At 39.8% G+C, this 21,243-nt stretch overlaps 1 protein-coding gene across 49 annotated transcripts in view; it reads left to right on the top strand.

The window, feature by feature from the left end:
- The window catches only part of PTPRD (protein tyrosine phosphatase receptor type D), a 521,758-nt gene that overhangs the window by 356,712 nt on the left and 143,803 nt on the right, over positions 1 to 21,243 (top strand). For all 49 annotated transcript variants that reach the window (XM_040357869.1, XM_040357852.1, XM_040358160.1 and 46 more), the window contains 2 exons: positions 5,971 to 6,061; positions 20,190 to 20,399. In XM_040357869.1, coding sequence (XP_040213803.1) covers positions 5,971 to 6,061; positions 20,190 to 20,399 — 301 coding nt within the window. The remainder of the gene's footprint in view (positions 1 to 5,970; positions 6,062 to 20,189; positions 20,400 to 21,243) is intronic.

The following is a 21,243-nucleotide window of genomic DNA, read 5'->3' as shown; positions in this document are numbered from 1 at the left end:
AGAGATAAGGTTCCTATGGAGACCCTATTCCCTGCACTTGGTGAGACCATTATTTAGTGGTCACAGAGTTCTGGTAAGCAGGATATAATTATTTTCACCTGGGTGTGAAATCAGGATCTCATCTAGTGCAAAGGACTATCTTTTTTTCCTCACCTCCAGCCTTTTTATCTACAAGCAAAATGGATACTGGTCTTTATTTCATCTGTTTACATATGAACTGCTCTTATGGGCTCTTATGCCGTCGTATCTTAGGCTGCATTCTGACGCTGGTCGCTAGGTGGCGTTCCCGTAGTTGTCAGCGTAGAGTATGCAAATTGCATACTCACGCCGATTCACAAACGTACGTGCGCCCGGCGGTCGTGTTTTACGTCGTTTGCGTTTGTCGCTTTAGTCGTAAGGCTGCTCCTGCTATTAGGAGGCGCAGCCAATGGTAAGTATAGACGTCGTTCCCACGTCGCGATTTTCGAAATTTACGTTGTTTGCGTAAGTGGATCGTGAATGGCGCTGGACGCCATTTACGTTCCCGTCGAAGCAAATGACGTCCTTGCGACGTCATTTACCGCAATGCACATGGGGAAATTTTCCCAACGGAGCATGCGCAGTATGTTCGGCGCGGGAACGCGCCTAATTTAAATGATCCACGCCCCCTACGGGATCATTTAAATGACGCGCGCTTACGCCTGCCCCTTTTACGAAACGCCTTCGCAAATTACGGAACAAATGCTTCGTGAATGAAGCGTAGCTCCAGTAATTTACGGAGGTGTATCGTAAAAACGGTACGCTGCGCCGCCGTAGCAGTGCGCGCCCCTACCTGAATCTACCCCATTATCTTTATATCTATTTTTCAGGTGCAGCACTAGCCTTTGTTTTTTTTGTTTTGCATCTTTAAGAATCTAGCCAGGTGCTGAGACAATGTAACTCCAGAGGCCTTTAAAGCTGGATACGCACTATACAACTTTCTTTCCATTTTTTCCTTTAGATTTACCAAAACCATATAATATAAAGTCAAACCTAAACACCTTCAATTTGCAATCAGACAGGCCCTTGCACTACATAGTTAAAGGTAAATCTAAAGGAAAGTTATATAGTATGGCCCAGATTCACGTAGGAGATCTCCAGATATCCCGTCGTATCTCTGAGTCTGAGGCGTCGTATCTTGGCGCCTGATTCGAAGAATCAGATACGCCAGAATTTCTCTAAGATATGACCAGCGTAAGTCTCCTACGCCGTCGTATCTTAACTGCATATTTACGCTGGCCGCTAGGGGCGTGTACGCTGATTTACGCCTAGAATATGCAAATAAACTAGATATGCCTATGCCTATTCACGAACGTACGCCCGGCCGACGCAGTACAGATACTCTGTTTACGTTAGGCTTTTTCCGGCGTAAAGTTACCCCTGCTCTATGAGGCGTAGATGAGGCGTACCAATGTTAGGTATGGACGTCGGAACAGCGTCAAATTTTCTGTTGATTACGTTGTTTGCGTGAGTCGTTCGAGAATAGGGCTGTGCGTCATTTACGTTCATGTCGAAAGCATTGGCTTTTTGCAGGGTTAATTTGGAGCATGCGCACTGGGATACTTTCACGGACGGCGCATTGCACCGTTCGTAAAAAGCGTCATTTACGTGGGGTCACAATAAATTATCATAAAACACACCCACATGTTCCATATTTGAATTAGGCGGGCTTACGCCGGCCTATTTACGCTACGCCGCCGCAACTTTGCTTTGAGAATACTGCACTTGCCTGTCAAAGTTGCGGAGGCGTAGCGTAAATAGGATACGTTACGCCCGCTCACAAATACGCGCTCCCTACGTGAATCTGGCCCATTGTATCCAGCTCATTGTCTCCCAAGTGAGAGAAACCATTGTACATGGCGAACTGATGGAGAAGATGGATTCAGATGGAACAGTGAGGGAGAGCATAGAGCTATCAGTGTTTGAGGAGAGCAGACTAGGAAGTTAACCCGCCAGATTGTACAAGTGTACTATTTTATGCTGGCACATTATTGTATTAAGCACTGTAAAATAACAGTATTGCTTAGATGCCTACTTTTCTACGTTGCCAGCACTCGTCTCACCTGGCCCACCACTCCAGATCTCCAAAAAGCTAGTTTTCTGAAAAAGTTTGCATATGGCTAAGCATATAAGCATATGAACTTACATCCCACATAACATCACTCCTGATCCTGGCAATTGTCCACAAACTATATTGTGAGAGGCAGAGAGTTATGTAGTGTCTGCCCTATACCCAAAAGCGCTGCAATGTTTATGATTCAGGAGCAGTGGCAAGGTGGTAATAGGTAACGTTATGATACCTGCATCAAGCAGCACCATTATTTTAATATGCTGTTGATAGGACAGCTGCTTACAACATGACACTGAAAGTTAAATTAGTGAAAGAAACAAGTGCAATGTATGCATCTTGGCATTAATATGCTAACTATTAGGCCCCGTACACACGACCAAACATGTATGCTGAAACTGGTCTGCGGGCCAGTTTCAGCATACATGTTTGGTCGTGTGTAGGCGCGAGCGGGCCGAATTCCAGCAAACATTTGCCCGCCGGGCCTTTTCCCAGCGGGCAAATATTCCTGGACGTGTTTTAAAACCGTCCGCTGGAATCCTGCCCGCTCGGACATGTACGGTCGTCAGTACAGACCTACCGTACATGTCCGAGCGCCCGCCGTCCCTCGCATGCGTCGAATGACTTTGACGCATGCGTGGAAGCCTTTAAATGGCAGGCCCGCCCACGTCTCCGCATCATCGCCGCGTCATCGTCGCGGCGACGACGCGGACACGCCCCGCGTATTGTTTACGCGCGGACTTCTGTACGATGGTTAGTACAACCATCGTACAGAAGCCCTCTGGCAGGCATGTACGGTGAAAACGGTCCGACGGACCGCTTTCATCGTACATGTTTGCTCGTGTGTACCGGGCCTAAGGTTACATGTATGCATATAGGAATAGAAGAGGCAACATCTATTTAATTTCCAAATACAATTTGTGAAAGTTGTAAGGCTAAATATAGATGCTAATGTATACAAGTTGTGTTTAAAAAAAAAAAAAAAAGTCACATGTAAACGTAAACACTGGAAATGCAGTTGCTTGTTGTCTGCATTAATGAGTAGTTGCCTGTGGTGCATTGTAAAAAAGTAATTCCTTATTCATACGTTTGCTTCTAAAGGTGTGCTGTAGCGGAAGAACTGCTAAGTCTGTAATTAATTCAAAGAATTAATTTATGGTAATATAGAGCAAAATGTAAATTGTTCATGTGCCACTCAAGAATGAAACAACAGACATTTGAAGCTGATTAAAGGAATGTTGACATTTAGTTTATTTAAATTACGTTTTTGATATTATTATTATTATTATTATTATTATTATTATTATTATTATTATTATTATTATTATTATTATTAATAATATTTAAAAAAAAAATCATCATTTTTGTGGTTGGTGAAAAATATATTGAAATGTTAGGCATATTTTGGTAAAAGCAGCATGTATTAAATCAACATAAAGCAGAAATTCACTCTCTAAATCATCATTGACTATTTTTAAACCTTATGCTGCTAACATTAGTAAAAAGATAGGAAATTATATCATACTTGTTTTAAACTTTTTTTAAAAAAAATTCTTCCATTACTTCCTGGTTTGCATGCCTAGGAAAATAATGTCATACATCCCAGGAGTCTTCAGGAGGGGGGGAGGGTTTTTTCTTACCTAAGCACTCCCTCTTGCCTGCATGCCTAAGCTAAAGGCAGATGTATTCCAGGAAGTAAATGGTACATGAATCATCTTCCTTCATTTAAGATGGCAACGGCCAGAGATGTTAGGGGGTCTTTTCAAAGTGATTTTTCAACAAAATATAGCATTGCATCATGGATAGATGGGTGAGTTTGCTTTGAATATTAAAAATGAATTAAATAGCATTTTTGTTTTGTGGTAATCATATACAGTGAAGTTCTGCTTTAAATGTGCCCCCCCTCCTCCTAGTGATGCGGTCAGTTGTTACGTTTACAGGTGTAGAAATGGGTCATGTGGCCTGGCCCAAGCTGTGCTTCAAAATGAGTCCTATGACCAATGTTACTCATCACAGGCTCTTAGTCCTAAGCAGGTTACTCCCTCTAACATATTGAGCTAGGTCGGAAATCTTTCCTGCATTTCCAACATTTGTACATGACAGCTGTGTACAGTGGGGATCGAAAGTTTGGTCACCCCAGGTAAAAAGTTGTATTAATGTGCATAACGAAGCCAAGGAAAGATGGAAAAATCTCCAAAAGGCATCAAATTACAGATTAGACATTCTTATAATATGTCAAAAAAAGTTAGATTTTATTTCCATCATTTACACTTTCAAAATTACAGAAAACAAAAAAAATGGCGTCTGCAAAAGTTTGGGCACCCTGCAGAGTTAATATCTTGTACTGCCCCCTTTGGCAAGTATCACAGCTTGTAAACGCTTTTTGTAGCCAGCCAAGAGTCTTTCAATTCTTGTTTGAGGTATCTTTGCCCATTCTTCCTTACAAAAGTCTTACAGCTCTTTGAGATTTCTAGGCTGTCTTTCACGCACTGCTCTTTTAAGGTCTATCCATAGATTTTCAATTATGTTAAGGTCAGGAGATTGTGAAGGCCATAAAAAAAACCTTCAGTTTACGCCTCTTGATGTAATCCTCTGTGAATTTGGAGGTGTGTTTAGGATCATTATCCATTTGTAGAAGCCATCCTCTCTTTAACTTCAGCTTTTTCACAGATGGCATCAAGTTACCATCCAAAATTTGCTGAAATTTTATTGAATCCATTTGTCCTTCTACTCGTTAAATGTTCCCTGTGCCACTGGCTGGAATACAACCCCAAAGCATGATTGATCCACCCCCATGCTTAACAGTTGGACAGAGGTTCTTTTCATTAAATTCTGTGCCCTTTCTTCTCCAAACGTACCTTTGCTCATTCCGGCCAAAAAGTTATATTTTAACCTCATCGGTCCACAGAACTTGTTTCCAAAATGCATCAGGCTTGTCTATATGTTCATTTGCAAAGTTCAAACGCTGATTTTTGTGGTGAGGACGTAGAAGAGGTTTTCTTCTGATGACTCTTCCATGAAGACCATATTTGTACAAGTATCTCTTTATAGTGGAATAGTGTACCACAACTCCAGTGTCTGCCAGATCTTTCTGGAGGGATCGTGCAGTCAAACGTGGGTTTGAATTGCTTTTCTCACAATCCTGCAAGCTATTCTGTCTGATATTTTTTTTGGTCTTCCAGATTTTGCTTTAACTTCCACTGTTCCTGATGACTGTCATTTCTTAATTACATTCCGAACAGAGGATATTGACATCTGAAAACGCTTTGCTATCTTCTTATAGCCTTCTCCAGCTTTGTGAGCGTCAACTATTTTCAGTTTCAGTTTTCTAGACAACTGCTTAGAAGAACCCATGGTGCTATTTGTTGGGGCAAGGTCAGATGAGTCTGGGCATTTAAAACCTTTGAGATTGATATCACCTGAACTTCCCAGACGATGATTGAGAACAATCCATGACTCTGGCAGGTCTCAGATTTGCAAAGGGGGCAGTGCATGCTATAAATTCTGCAGGATGCCCAATCTTTTGCAGACACCATTTTTTTGTTTTCTGTAATTTTGAAAGTGTAAATGATGGAAATAAAATCAAACTTTTTTTGACATATCATAAGAATGTCTAATCTGTAATTTGATGCCTTTTGGAGATTTTTCCATCTTTCCTTAGCTTCGTTATGTACAAGAATACAAATTTTTACCTGGGGCTCCCAAACTTTCGATCCCCATTGTATTGTGCGCAATAGACCTGACCTTTGAGTAAGGAGAACCCGTAAAACCCGTAACCCGTAAATATTGGTATCTGTAAAAGTTATATATAAACGTGATTTATTTGATTTTTCATTGGTTCATCATATTTATATATTTATTGAATAATTATTATTTTCTTACAGAGGCTATTACATTGTTATTGTACCTTTGAAGAAATCCCGTGGAAAGTTTACTAAGCCATGGGAGAGTCCAGACGAAATGGAACTAGATGAGGTAATGTTGAATAATATGCATTTTTTATTTTATTGTTGTGCAAAATCCATTGTTTTATTGAAGATTTTCAAGCAGTTTGTTTACAGTCTTTTTGGCTAAAATTAAAAGAAGATTCTTGGCACTGTCCATATGCCACTTCTACATAACATCAATATGAATTGCAGCCTGGACTTATAATTTGTGTTGTACGCCTGCAGGGACAGAATGTTTAATTACTTAAATTAAAGCACAAAAATGTCCTGATCTCCTCTCTTTGTAATAAATATTTTATTCTTTGCTCAATGCAAAGAAAGATGTTAAAGTTCAAAGAGGTGAAATGATTATACAGCAATGGCTTAATCTCTATGGATATGAACTCCATTAAAGGTCGGGTTCATTAGTAGAATCGGCTAAATCTGAAACAAATGCTAAATTGCAATTTGCAATGCAGTTTAACTTTTGACCTGCACTTTGTGGTTCTTTTCTTACCAACTAATGTTCCTGGTATGTCTGCGCCATGGTTAAAAAGTTACAAGGAAACAAATGTGACTTTGTGGTTTGGATGGTAGAATCCATCATCTTATTAACCACATGATTAAGCTTATGAAATCTTTTTTCAGGGTACATTTAGAAAAATGAACTAAAATGTGTTAATGCTTGCACTACGCAGTATAGCATTCGCAGGCCTATATTACTGTCCTAGGCAGAAACAAATAATGTCAACCTCTCTTGCTGGCTTAATCGCTTTTGCCAACCCATCAGTGGGATTATTTACCACTTTAGTATCAGCATGTTTCATCCCCGTCATTACTAGATCATTTTTCAGTTTCAGTGATGTGTACACATTGGGGACCAGTGACACGATTACAGTGATCAGTGCTAAAAATATGCTCTGTCACTGTACTAATGCATACCTCCCAACATTTTGAGATGGAAATGAGGGACACCTACTGGAAAACGTACGTAGGCATAGGACACGCCCTCTGCCACACACCCTTAAAGGAGAATTAATAAAAAAAAAGGTTAAAGCGTCTGTAAACCCGCGATTAATTTGTATTTATTTTTTTCACCTGAAAGGCAAAAGCCATAATGAGCAAGTATGCACTGCATATTAGCTCATTATGAAATACTTACCTCGGAACAAGGTGAAAGGAACTTACCTGGTCCACGCTGAGCGAGATGTCATCTTGACTCGGCGTGTCTTCCGGGTATCGCTGCTCCAGCGCTGTGATTAGCTGGAGCGGCAAAGACGTTACTCCCGCACATGCGCGCGGGAGACTTTAATTCGGCAAGATCCGGCGGCTGCCGGTCCTTTAGCCGAGGATCCCCGCTGCGCATGTGCCGCTGCAATCAGTGGCGCATTGCGGGGGGAATATCTCCTAAACCGTACAGGTTTAGGAGATATTCTTTATACCTACAGGTAAACCTTATTATAGGTTTACCTGTAGGTAAAAGTCAAAAATGTGGGTTTACAACCACTTTAATTAAAACCATAAGGGCTTTTTTTTACCACTACTATACCTTTATATTGGCTTTTAAAATTTACAAATGCAACCATTTAGAATTTGGATGAAAGGTTTAGCATTGAGAAACACTTTTTGAAAGATAAAAAGTGCATTTTATATACAGTCTATAGATCAGACCAAAATGAGGGACAATGGAGGGGAAAAGAGGGACAGAGGGACATTGTTCTAAATCAGGGACAGTCCCTCCAAATCAGGGACAGTTGGGAGCTATGCTAATGACACTGGCTGAGAAGGGGTTAAACAGCAGGGACATTTAAAAGGTTAACTGTATGCCTAACCAGTGTTATCTCACTGTGTGATAGGTGCATTTACTTAGCAGGAACACAGGATCAATGCCTTCCCTACTGACAAAATGGCGATCTGCCTTGTTTACATAGGCAGACTGCTGTTCTGGCACTCTGCCCTAATGATCGACGGGTGTCGGCGTACATCAAGTCTATGGTACCTGCAGATCAGCTCCTGCTGTGTCTAATCACTGCAGGAGCGGGTCGCCGGTGGAGTGCATGTATGCCACAGATCTAGAAGTGTCGGATCACATACTAGGTAAGTGATCCATTGCAGAGCGGCTGCTACAGTATATCTGCAGTGGAAAGTCTGGAACTGGTTAATAGCAAACAAAAATGGCAGGTCAATATGAAAAACTAAAAAATTAACCCTTTTTGTAAAGTAGTCACCCCAAGGTGACACAATATTTTTCAAATGAAAAAACATACCAGAATTAGTGGGGTTAAAATATGACACTTGGCAAGGGTACATTACAGGTTTTATACAGAGGCATCAGGAAGTGAAATGGTTAATGTGCAGGTCACATATGATAGAGGGCTGAAGATGAAGGGGTCAATGTACAGATGTGTAGGATAAGGGATGTTAAGGGTCCTGTCAGGTCAGGGACAGGATAGTTATAGTCATGCCATTAAAGTCCAGCATTAGCAGGATATACTGCCTGCAACCCCTTTTTCTCTGCTTTATTTCCTATTTATAATAATCTCTCCTACTGTAGCTATCCTAAAAATAATAATACAAATAGTATCCTTTAAAAAGAGAAAAACCTCTGAGTAATGCAATGTATAACATGTATAAGGCCTGTAAAAAGAATGCCCCACCTTAAAAAAAATATGTAGAGATTGTTTGTATACTATTTACTAAAACGTACAATTCACAGAGTTTTCATTTTGGAGAAATCATTCTTTAATTTACATTGTATTAACAATTAAGGCCTCTCCAAATAATTGAATAAGATCATGATCACTTATGTACTGTTATCTTAGACTACACAGATATTAGACATTGTAGAACCTCCTAGCAACTTTTACCAACTAACAATTAAGTTAGTTGGTAAAAGTTGGGAAAACAAGTAAAAAAAAATCAATATAAAACAAACCTGCAAACTATGTAACAGTCATAACAAAGCCCTCTCTATCCTGCAATCAATTGTCCATTGATGTGATACTTCTGTGGTAACGTGATAGCGGGGAAACATTTCTGTGCTGCATTTTAAACTCAGTTGTTGCTTTTTTCATAGGTCTCTCACCTTATGTTCCTCTGTATAGTCTTTTGTAACATGGCACAGTGTATTTATGTTGTCACAGCTTGGAGCTGTGGAACTGCCTAGCATGCCTCTCCAGCGAGGGTTACATGCAGCAAGTGAATGGGAGGTGTATATTTTGTGGTTGCCTATATGTTAGAAGGTTGTGTGTATCTGTCACTTATACCCTCCCACAAAACCTGTCATTTGTAAATGTTGTTTCCTTTTCATCCATTGAGAAAAATAGGAAGTCAAAAGTCATAATTGCCAGGTCATGCTGCCTATAGGAGGATTGAACACTGGCAAAAAAATAAAATATGCAGGCCAGATCCTCACCAGCTACCAAAGGCCTGATGCCTTGCCTTGTACCCTGAGGTTAGTTGCATCACCTTCATATGGTCAAAACAAACAAAACACCCACGCTACTCACTAATGAGCCAGCTCCAACAGCATGATTTCCTCACTGCAGGGTATTCATGTTCCCTGATCATGCTCCCTCCCTTGCTTGTACATTTAGTGCTCTTCATGTTCTTCATGGTTTTATGCGAATAAAGGCATTTGGATCTCAGTTTGGTGTTCAGTCATCTGGATTTTCCTTTCATTCATATGGTCACAATATGTATCTAAAGACAGAAGGGTCAGTCCCGCTGCAGTGGGTGACTCTAGCTCCTACTCTCTTGACAATTCCAGGGATATTTACCCTGTGCATCTGAAAGCACTGGTGTCTTTAATCTGAAATATAGTTGCTCTGTGATTATAGGGTCTACTTCATCAGAGTCTTCCCTAGCAAGAGTATGTACTACTCTGTATCTGGAGGGTCAGCATGCTATCTCCGTTCATGGGCCTTTTAAGGGTTCCTACAGCTACAAAGACCTTCTCATTGTACTCACTATTTAAGGTATTCCTCTTGAAGGATTGGAAGCACCCTGGGGGGGGCTTGTACCCCCCCTGAGCAATTGCTGAATCTGTTCCTCTTTGGACTAGAACTTCAAAATATCAACTGTGAATCTGCCAGCGGCCCACCTTAGTAGAGAAACAACTAGGCTAGTACAGTGCTTTCTAGGATCCCACACATGCCAGATTCTGTTGTGATCAGCAGTGAATCATTGACCTGGTCCCCTGCTGATTGGAGCAGAGCGGGCAGATGACACAACCATGTCCACTCAGTGTCTGCAGACACAGGTAGAACCTGCTCTGATTTATGGTTGGTTAGGAGTAAACAGACTACACTGAGTGTTTACACCTGGCTGCCTCCGATTTTCTCAGTCTAAACGGAAGAGGACGGAGTCCTCTTCCATTTTTTTTTTAGTGTGTCTCATTGGACCCGGAAGTAGGCAGGTGTAAGTGGACACAAGTCTGTTTACACCAACCTGTCCATAAGGATGAACTGACCTTCCTATCAGGTTCACCTGAAAAACTGAAAAGCAGACCTGATCGAAATGCCAGTCTGACAAAAGCCTTATTTTTAAGGATTCTACTAACCAGCAGCTAGAAGCCTCTTTAAAGCAGAGTGTAAGAAGATGTCTGGGGCTGTATGTTTCAGCTGTGATAACCTGCTGGAAGCATGTATATTTGTGTCCTATATTGGTCTGTTGTGCATACAAAAGCAGAGATCACTCTGGTTAAGGTGCTGGGAGGCAGATGCTGTATCCATGGAGTACTTCTGAGGATGAGGTAGTCCCTGGGCTGATTAACCAGTCCCCAGTTCTAAGGCTTCCCACTTTTGGTAAGCTCCTGCCATTTGAGAATGCCCATCTCCTGGACTATACTTTGGATTCCCAGAAAAGGTAGTTCCTTTTACATGGTGGAATAATTACCTTAGCAGGTCTCCTGACCTAACATACCCTTACCAACTAGAAGGAACATGAGCTCTTCTTGTATTGAGGCAGTTGTTTTGGTTCCTGACTTGATTGAAATCATGTTCTACTCAGTTTGGTCTTCAGAGGGCAAGCTCCTTACAACTTCTGTAAATGGGAAAATGGTCCACACACTAAGGTGTGCTGTAGATGGATGATGTCAGAGGTGAACCCCATAATACCCTGGTTCATCTGCATACTAAAAAATTAGTTTTTTTGATGCAGGTATCCTCTGACTGTTACAGGGAGTGCCCTAAAAACTAAATAGGACCACTAGGGTGTAGGCCTTGCTACCTTGACTTGGGTTTAATCAGGTGAATGTTATTTCCCATCACGATAAGACTCCTAATTGTTGTTCCACTTCTCCTTGGATCGTGGGGTCAGTTGAGGTGTAGAGCCTTCTCTAGCCTTTCTCTGCTAGGACAGTCAGTTCTGTGCCCAATCTCAGTCCTTGGAAAGGTGTTCCCTCATCATGTCTCTCATGCTTAGTGAGTTGTTCCCTGTTGGAAAATGTATTATTTTTGTCCCAAATCCTGCTTTGAAATGATTGACCAGTTCCTCATTATGGTCTTGGTTTAGGGGTTCCTCTCATACTGTGTGGTTGATTTATTAAAACCGTAAAGTGCAAAATCTGATGCAGCTCTGCATAAAAGCCAATAAGCTTTCAGTTTTTTTTACTTTTTTTTTGTTAAAGCTTAATTGAACAAGCTGAAGTTAGAAGCTGATTGGTGTGAATTGTCTTGTCTCTGACATGAAGTTTAGTTCAAAAGATTTTATCACCAACTTTTGCCATCCTCCTACTAAATTTGGTCTCATGCAGTGGCAGATTTAGGCGTAAGCTTCTATGTTTAGCTTATCCACGGTTATTTGTTTTTGCCCATTTCTGAGTTTGACTGCTTTTGGATGTCCCGACAGTATATGATTTCCTGTGCCCCTCAAGGTACAATAAAGAAAAAAAGATTTTAGTATTTCGCATAAAATCCTTTTCTTGGAGTCCAATAAGAGACACAGGTCTTACCCCTTTGTCTTTATGATAATGCTCTGTCTGGTACTGCTTAGTGCTGGCAAAGGGAGGGGGTTAGCCTGAGCTGGGACACAATGGTTTGCCTGTGTCCAATGTGCCTGTAGACAGCAGTGTAATCAAACAGTCTATGACTTCCTGTGTCCCTCAATAAACTCCAAAGAAATGATTTTATGCAGAGTACAGAAATTATTTATTTTTAATACCTAGAGTTATATCATGCATTCCAAGCTCAGTCAGGAAACCTAACTGCTGATTTTCTTAATGCAGTGTACAAGTTAAAAGAACAACTGTTCTGCACAGATATGTTTTAACTGTTTAGCAAAATACCCCCAATAAGAGCAAAGTGAAATGCAGAACTGATTCCTAAAACAGGCAAACAGTAAGAAACCCTACAAGTACTGCCTTTGTAATCAATCCGCTTCTAGCTCCCATTTCCAAAGCTTAACTAACTTTCCCTCACTGTACAGTACACCAAAATTACTGCATACTCCAGGCTGAGAGATAATTCTTGCACTATATAATGGGGTTAGAATTCTATAGCTCTCTTTCATTTGATGCTGGCACTTTACCCTGCATACTGGATATTTATTGTATTTCAGACTATGACGACCACATCCATAAAGTGCTGACCAGATGCCTTTTTCTGGTGCAAAAATGAATAATACAGAAATAAGTGCTATCTCATCCTACTATGAGACATTGGGTATCCTATGTTAACCTGATATTAAAGTTTAAAGAGTTGATGTGTCGGCATAGAGATATCAATCATGATTTCCAGAACATCTGGTCTAAATTGCTGCTAACACCTGGTTTGGTTTCCTTCGACCTGCTTCAGAAAACATGCTTATGCAGGAACTGCCTGTACAGTTTTACGCATGAATACTTGAACTATATGTATATATTGTGAGTTAACAATTATTCAGTGCACACGTTGGACATTATTTGTATGCTGGCATAATTGTGCTTACTGGCATAGATGTTTTCCAAATAATGTTTTGTAAAGCATAAATCAGCTCGATCGTCATCAGACTAAGATACGGTTGTAATGCACTGATAGTCATTTCTCTTATATTATGAACAGTAACAGTTATGCAATCTTTTTTAAGCAATGCAATTTAAAGAAAAATGTGAGGTTATTTTAAAAAATCAAGCCTTATGCCGCGTACACACGACCGTTTTTCATGATGAGAAAAATGCCATTTTTTAAATTGGTCATTAAAAACGACCGTGTAGGCTGCGGAGAATTTTTCTCGTTGTGAAAAATGGGTATAAAAAATTTAGAACATGCTATAATTTTTCATGTAGTTTTTCATGTCATCGTGAAAAATGGTCGTGTGTAGGCTTTAACGACAGGGAAAAAATGCGCATGCTCAGAAGCAAGTTATGAGACGGGAGCACTCGTTCTGGTAAAACTAGCGTTTGTAATGGAGATAGCACATTCGTCACGCTGTAACAGACTGAAAAGCACGAAGACTAAAAAGCGCGAATCGTCTCCTACCAAACTTTTAATAACACAAAATCAGCAAAAGCAGTCCAAAGGGTGGCGCCATCCGAAAGGAACTTCCCCTTTATAGTGCCGTCGTACGTGTTGCTCGAGCATTTTTTTCACGATCGTGTGTATGTAAGGCAGGCTTGACAAGAATCACGTCGAGAAAAACGTCGTTTTTTCCCATGACATGAAAAATGGTTGTGTGTATGCGGCTTAATAGTTTCTGGTAGTAATATACAAAACTTTAGAAATTATTTGAAGTGCAGTTTAGTGGTTTAATTGCTGTAATACTTCAAAGTTTGGGTTGCACAATGTAGGATATCAAATAGTTCCTACTTGTGATGTCACTACAGTTAATTTTTTCCTGGATTACAAAAGAATTGCCCATGTAGTATGTAACTGCCCAGTCTCCTTGTGTCAGTCAATAGTGGAGTCTTTAGATGGCCAGACAGCCAGAGTACAAAATGTTTGGCTCTGCCCACCAGCAGAACAGCATGTCTGGCCAGGACAGAGTTGCATTACAATTACAGGCAGAGACATGAGGAAGCATTATGATCCAGTTTGAAAATTGCTAAGAGGCAGCAGGGCACAATTAGGCAACAGTAGCAAACAGGGCAGCCCCAGATCTAAAGCCCCATACACACTATCAGTTTTCCTGATGGTTTTCTCTTCAGGTTTACCAAAACCATCTAATTTGAGGTCAAACCTTAAGCATTTCAATTTGAATGCAATCAGGCAGGCCCTTCTACTACATGGTTTTGGTAAACCTGAAGAGAAAACCAGCAGGAAAACTGATAGTGTGTATGGGGCTTTAGTGTTCAGTTTTCTTAAAGTCACGTAAAAATGGTTTGTCAGGTGAGCCCAATTTTTCATCATTATTTGGAACTTGTATTTTTGATTAGTGGGTTTTAGTTTTTGACTGAGCTTCCATTTTAACAGTATTGGCTGCTGCTGTGTCAGATGATAAAGCTTTGGGTGTAATAAATTGGGGGTATGTAGGAAGATTGGGGTGAAAAACTGTATAGTAATACAAACTTCTAGTACAGATCTGTCCTTATGTGTCTTTTTAAAGGGTATGAACACTTTTTCAAGGCACTGTATATACAGTATGTATAAACAAACACAAGTTTAAAATAATTAACATTTTGTTAAAAAAAAATCATTTTATGATATTATAAAGCAGGCAGGGAGCAATAGCAGGCATCGGGTTAACCTTCACATAGATGATGATGATGCCTGCCAGGATCCTATTATTTACACAAATAGAAGGTAACCATAACAACACTTCACAAAAGCTTATCAGGTATCTTATTAATATGTGCCTTCATAATTCTGTGTGATTTTGATAAAGCTGATCACTCCCAGGCAGTTCATGAGATATGAAACAAGCCAGCATTGACTTCTGCACTTTGATTATTCAATGATGACATGTCGATGAGTGAAAACTATGGCGAAGATAAGTACAAGTAAAATATCGACACCCTACAGTACAGAACCCTAGAGTTAAAATACATGCAATACATATCTATATATAACCACATATCTTTTACACTCACATCTGACGCGGTTCGGTGTGAAAAAAATATTTTTTAAAGCTTACTCGGTTGTAGCAGCTTGAAGATATTGTTTGAGGAGAGTTGAAAGACATTGGGGTTGTTTTCCTAAACTGGAGAATACAAAATCTGGTGCAGCTCTGCATAAACCAATCCGCTTCCATTTTAAATTTTTTTTGTATTTGTCAAAGCTTAATTAAACAAGCTGACCTTAGAAGCTAAGGCCGCGTACACACGGTCGGATAAAACCGATGAGAATGGACCGAGGTTCAGTTTCATCGGTCCAAACCGACCGTGTGTATAGCCCATCGGTCTGTTTTCCTTCGGTCCAAAATTTTAAAACATGCTTCAAAATCGAACCGATGGACTGCTGCCCGATCGGTCCAAACCGATGGTTAGTACAGAAAGCATCGGTTCAAAACCCGCGCATGCTCAGAATCAAGTCGACGCATGCTTGGAAGCATTGAACTTCGTTTTATTCAGCACGTCGTGTGTTTGACGTCACCGCGTTCTGACCCGATCGGTTTTTGGAACGATGGTGTGTACGCACATCAGACCATCAGGCCACTTCAGCGGTGAACCGATGGAAATGGCCCGTCGGACCATTCTCATCGGTTTGGAAAGACCGTGTGTACGCGGCCTAATTGGTGACCATCCACAGACAGCACCAGATTTTGCACTCTCCAGTTTTGGTAAATCTACCCCTTTATCTACACCAGCAAACGTCAACTTTAATGTATATATTTACAACACCAGGGAAACATATTGGCTTTCACATACAATTTGTTTAGGCTTTAAAAAAATGTTTTGTATACATTTATCACTATAAAGCAATTTTGGAGGATTTCCCATGTTCAGAGTGGAACGATTTATATCTGCTATTCAGTAGACTGGCATTGTATATATCATGGATTATTATTGCTGTCAGAATATCATTACCAGCAGTTTATACCATGAACTAGGCTAAAATGTTTAAGGATATAACATTTGATATAAATGTGAGCAAATACCCAATTTAATAGATCAGGCAGGGGGTTAATGGGGATGAGTATCTTCTTATCCTAGGTAACTAAAGACCACATTGTTTCCTAAATAATAAAAGAAGTGAAATGGATAAAAGTAAAGCAAATCATGCAGATGATTAAATATAAACTATTATAAGGCACATTACTAATACTATGATGAAATGCTGAAGACACACTACAGTATTACAAATTAAAGACATTATTTAACCCTGGGTAACCCATCAAATATAAATCGCTAAACAACCCACATACTGTACATCAACATTCTTTATAATAACACACAAAGTCTCAAACACTATTAATATCCAGAAACATTGTGAGACAAACGCTTCGGTATAACCTTGAACATTTCTACTACAATATAAAGTTTCAAAGGAATAAAAAGGAGTCACATTGAACTTTGTGGAAATTACATTGTATGGGTATGTGAAGCTGGTTCCCATAACAAAGGACCATTTTAATCATTCTGTACTTTGTGGTGCGTTAATGTGTGTAATGATTTGATAAAGAACATTTATTAATTCAGAATTTTTTGGGTCAGAATGGGTTGCTGCCCACTTTGTACCAGAATAATTGAGAGTTGAGGCCTCATTGTAGAATTAATGGTGGAGGAAATAAGATATGCATTGACTGGAAAATGAAAATGATTCTCAATAAACCCAGAGTCCTTTTATATATATATATATATATATATATATATATATATATATATATATATATTTATTGTCTACGTACATTTATCACATAAAACATTTAAACATTTTGTGAATGGAAAACATATTTCTTCTTTTACCATAAATAACACATTAGTACCATAAATACCCTTTTAGTTCCTTAAAGTGATATTAAAGTCTACGGGCCAGATTCACGTACTTGCGCTGCGGCGTAACGTATGTCATTTACGTTACACTGCCGCAAGTTTTAAGAGTAAGTGCTTGATTCACAAAGCACTTGCCTGTAAACTTGCGGTGGCGTAACGTAAATCGGTCCGGCGCAAGCCCGCCTAATTCAAATGGGGCGTGTACCATTTAAATTAGGCGCGTTCCCGCGCCGAATGTTCTGCACATGCTCTGTTAGGAAATTTCCCGCCGTGCTTTGCGCGAAATTACGGCGCCCCGACGTGTTTTTTGAACGGCGATGTGCGTTACGTCCTTTCATATTCCCGGACGTCTTACGCAAAAAAAAATTTAAAATTTGACGCGGGAACGACGGCCATACTTTAACATGGGCTGTCTAATATTACACCACCTAAATAGCAAGTGCAACTTTACAACGGGAAAAACCGACTAGCGACGACGTAAGAGAATGCGACGAACGCGCGTACCTTCGTGGATCGCCGTAAACAGCTAATTTGCATACCCGACGCGGAAAACGAAGCAAACTCCACCCAGTGGTCGCCGAAGTATTGCATCCCAAGATCCGAAGGCGTACAAAGCCGTACGCCTGTCGGACCTTAGCCAAATGCCGTCGTATCTTTGTTTGTGAATTAAAAATAAAGATACGACGCTGCAAATTTGAAAGTACGCCGGAGTATCAGCAGATACTCCGGCGTACTTTTTCTGTGAATCTGGCCCTACATGTTCTTTTGATATTTCTACTGCTAATGCCAACTTATATTATACACTGCTTTTCAGTGTTGTGAAGAGTGCATTCCCCTGCCCCAAATGGTCCCTATAGTGCTGGCCTCACTTTACAGTGTTAGGGTGGCCCCTTTTCTTTGAATGGGCTTATCTTTGCATGCGTGTTCCCATCATCAGACTACAAAGTGACATTGGTATGACTGGCAATGGCTCCAGAGGCAGAGCTGTCACTTTAAAAGCAAGGAAGAGCAGAGGCATGTCTACCCTATGATGTCCTTCCTCTGCTTTTGTATGTTGGTGCAGACCGCATCCCTACAAACTTTTATCAGTAATTGGGAGGCTCATGCACATTTGCGCTAGGCATAATGAAAAATGTAGTCCTGAAGAATATGCTATGGTAGATAGTAATAATGTAAGGTGTATGCACTACCTAACAGGAAGTGGTACAAAGGAAGTGGGAGGATGCTAATGTACATTTAGGGAAAACTAACTTATTTACGAAAGACAAATCCACTTTTCACTACAAGTGCACTGAAAGTGCATTCGAAAGTGCAGTCGCTGTAGATCTGAGGGGAAGATCTGAAATGAGGGGAAGCTCTGCTGATTTTATCACCCAGTCATGTGCAAGCTAAAATTATGTTTTTTTATTTTCCTTGCATGTCCCCTTCGGATCTACAGCGACTGCACTTAGTGCACTTGAAAGTGCAGTCGCAAAGTGGATTTGCCTTTTCGTAAATAACCCCCTAAGTGTTTTAAAATGAAAGTTTATCTTTTTGTCTTTCCCAAGACAAGTACTACTTTAACACTGTTAAGATGTCTCAGTCATGTTACTTCATTCTCTTCAAAATGTACCATTTAATATGCTGTTTCCTTCTTGGCAGTCAGTGGATTGCAGTTGATTTAGCTAGAGACCAGTTCCTCAATTAACCTCTCAACTGCATTAATTTGAATACATTATTTATATCATGGAGGAGAGTTATTGCTAGATTATAAGTTAAATAAAAAAGATATTTTTTATTTGGTTTTTATATTCAAAATTATTTGGGTATTACATTGTTTTTCCTGTTTTAAATATTTCCCTTTTAATTTTAATTTTTTGTTTAACACTTTTCTTGTTCAGTTTTTATGTTTAACACTTTCCCTGCTTGTCGTTAAGACCCAAATCCAAGCAACTAAAGAAGTATCCCTTTCAGTGAGGCTACAAGTGTTTCTCCTCTCCCATAGGCCAAACAAGCAATTCATTTAAAAATTTCCTGAAGTTGGGGTTGAAATAAACTGTATAGTTTAAAGGATCTGTGAAATTAAATATGAAAATAAAACATATGCCTACATGACACAGAGGAGAGCCACTGGACTGTCTGGTGCTGACACATAGTTACCAGCCCTGGCACCAAGGGGTTGATTTACTAAAGGCAAATAGAATGTATAGTTGCACTCTGCAAGTGCAGTTGCTCCAGAGTTTAGAAAATGAGCAGAAGCTCAAATGCACATGTAGAGTGCAACTGCACTTTGCAATGTGCACAGTTTATTTGCCTTTAGAAAACCAACCCCTATGTAACTCCTTTAGAATTTGATTTTTGGGTTGTCTTAAAATCTGTTGTATTTACAAAAAAAGACATACTGTATGTTCTGTTTTATTTTTTTCCCCCACATTCAATCTATACAGGTAGAATATATCTTGGTTGCTCTTTGCTTATGCTTGCTTGTGCTCTTAGTTGCTTAGAGTCAGGACCAGATGGAAGGCAGATCTTTTACTACCTTTAGTATTAACCACTTCCATACCGGGCCTATTCTCCTACATGTAAAAATAATAATTTTCTTTTACTAGAAAATTACTCAGAACCCCCAAACATTGTGTATGATGGTGCTTTAGTCCAAAAGAGGCTTGAAAAAGAGTGATCCCAAAACTGTTCACCTAAGCAACCAGACTCGGAAGCAGACACTGTGCGTGTTCCACAGCTGAGAGGGCACTTCTCCATGCTATCTTTTGGCAGGTCAACACTACAGCGGCCTACTGGAAAAAACTGTTTCTTGATCACAGACTGTACACTGGCCACAGCAGGCTGCTATTTCTACATTCACTTACAAGCACTTCTACCTCTGGAAATAAATGGGCTCAGTCATTGTTTACTACATACATTGTTCGCTTTTAATACACTGCAGTTTTCACATGCTTTACTAGACCAGTTGTGATGATGGTCCTTGTACTGAATGGCAGATTACTGTATCCCATAGCAACATGTTAAGGAAATGATAGGTATGTTTTCCATGGAACCCTTGTGAGTGGATCACTCTTTTTATTCATTTCAAGGTTTCATGTTTAATGCATTAGTGATGCCCCTGATGCCTTTTGTTTTTGCACAGTTATTTATTTTCCTATCTGGCATTGTGCTACCACATTGGGGCATTGATTTTGCCAGGTAAGCCTGTTAAGAAGTTATCTGCCTTACTGTTCATCCATTTCTGTGGATAATGGATATAAGGGATATACCTCAAAGGGTGGATGCACAGAAGGACAATACCGTATCTTAACTTTGAACGTAATATTCCTGTTTCCTTGACTGTTTTCAGCTGCTGAAAGACATTTCACGGAGGCGAAGAAGTATTCGTTTCAAGAGAGAAGCTGACTCAAAACCCTACATTGCAGCTCACTTTGATATTCTTCCAACGGAGTTTACCCTGGGTGATCAGAAACACTATGGCAGCTTTGAGAATAAGCCACTGCAGAATGGACAAGAATATGTGTTCTTTGTGCTAGCTGTCATAGAAAACACTGAAATGGTGAGTAGTATTAAATTCTTATTGAACTATTATGGCAAAATATAATGTAAATACCTAAAGAATATATAAGGGGTAAATTAGTAAAGGTTCACTGAGCTCAAGTTAGGATTCATTTTTTTTTCTTTATTTGAAGCAAGTGCATTCTTGCTGGACTAGTGATTCTCTACTAAATTATCCTATAATAACAAACATGATGAAAAGCTTTTATTGGGTAATTTTATAAAATACCGGTCCAGTCAAAATGAAATCAGTCAAGCAGTTAGTGAGATGTCCCAAGCTTGCATATTATTAATGGTTTTGATGCCACCAGCCTGTTATCACAATCTATTTCTGATGGTAAACCTGCATGGAAAAATTGGCTTTTGGTGTTCCCAGCTCACAGGAGGAATGCACATTGATAGCACCTGCAAATGGATAGCGGTGCCTTTGTTAAATCTAATTTTAGTTTGAAATGGCTATCTATCTATATATCTATCTGTTTATGGATGTATTGTATGTGCAGGACAGTGATTCATGGGGCAGAGGGAGTACTATGAATTTGAGGGCTAAAAGACTGGATAATAAAATTTGGAAAATATTTGCCAAACATAAGGTTTGTATATTTAAAAGAAAATCCCAGGCTGTCTCACACTTTAAAAATAAATTGGCCCAGCGCAGATCAAACAAATTATCTGCAAGCCAGAACGGACTGACTGCTGCTATGGCTGTAATATACTGTAGTTGCTTATGCTACATACTGTGTGCAGAGCTGTTTTCCGGCATCACAATGCCAGATATATAGAGAGTCGGTTGTACCTTGTAATTTTTCAATTAATGCAAGGCTTCCTCTGATTTGCCAAGGTGG

The sequence above is a fragment of the Rana temporaria genome, chromosome 1 (genome assembly GCF_905171775.1).
Source record: "Rana temporaria chromosome 1, aRanTem1.1, whole genome shotgun sequence".
NCBI lineage: Eukaryota > Metazoa > Chordata > Amphibia > Anura > Ranidae > Rana > Rana temporaria.
This window is presented reverse-complemented; position numbering and strand designations above follow the sequence as displayed.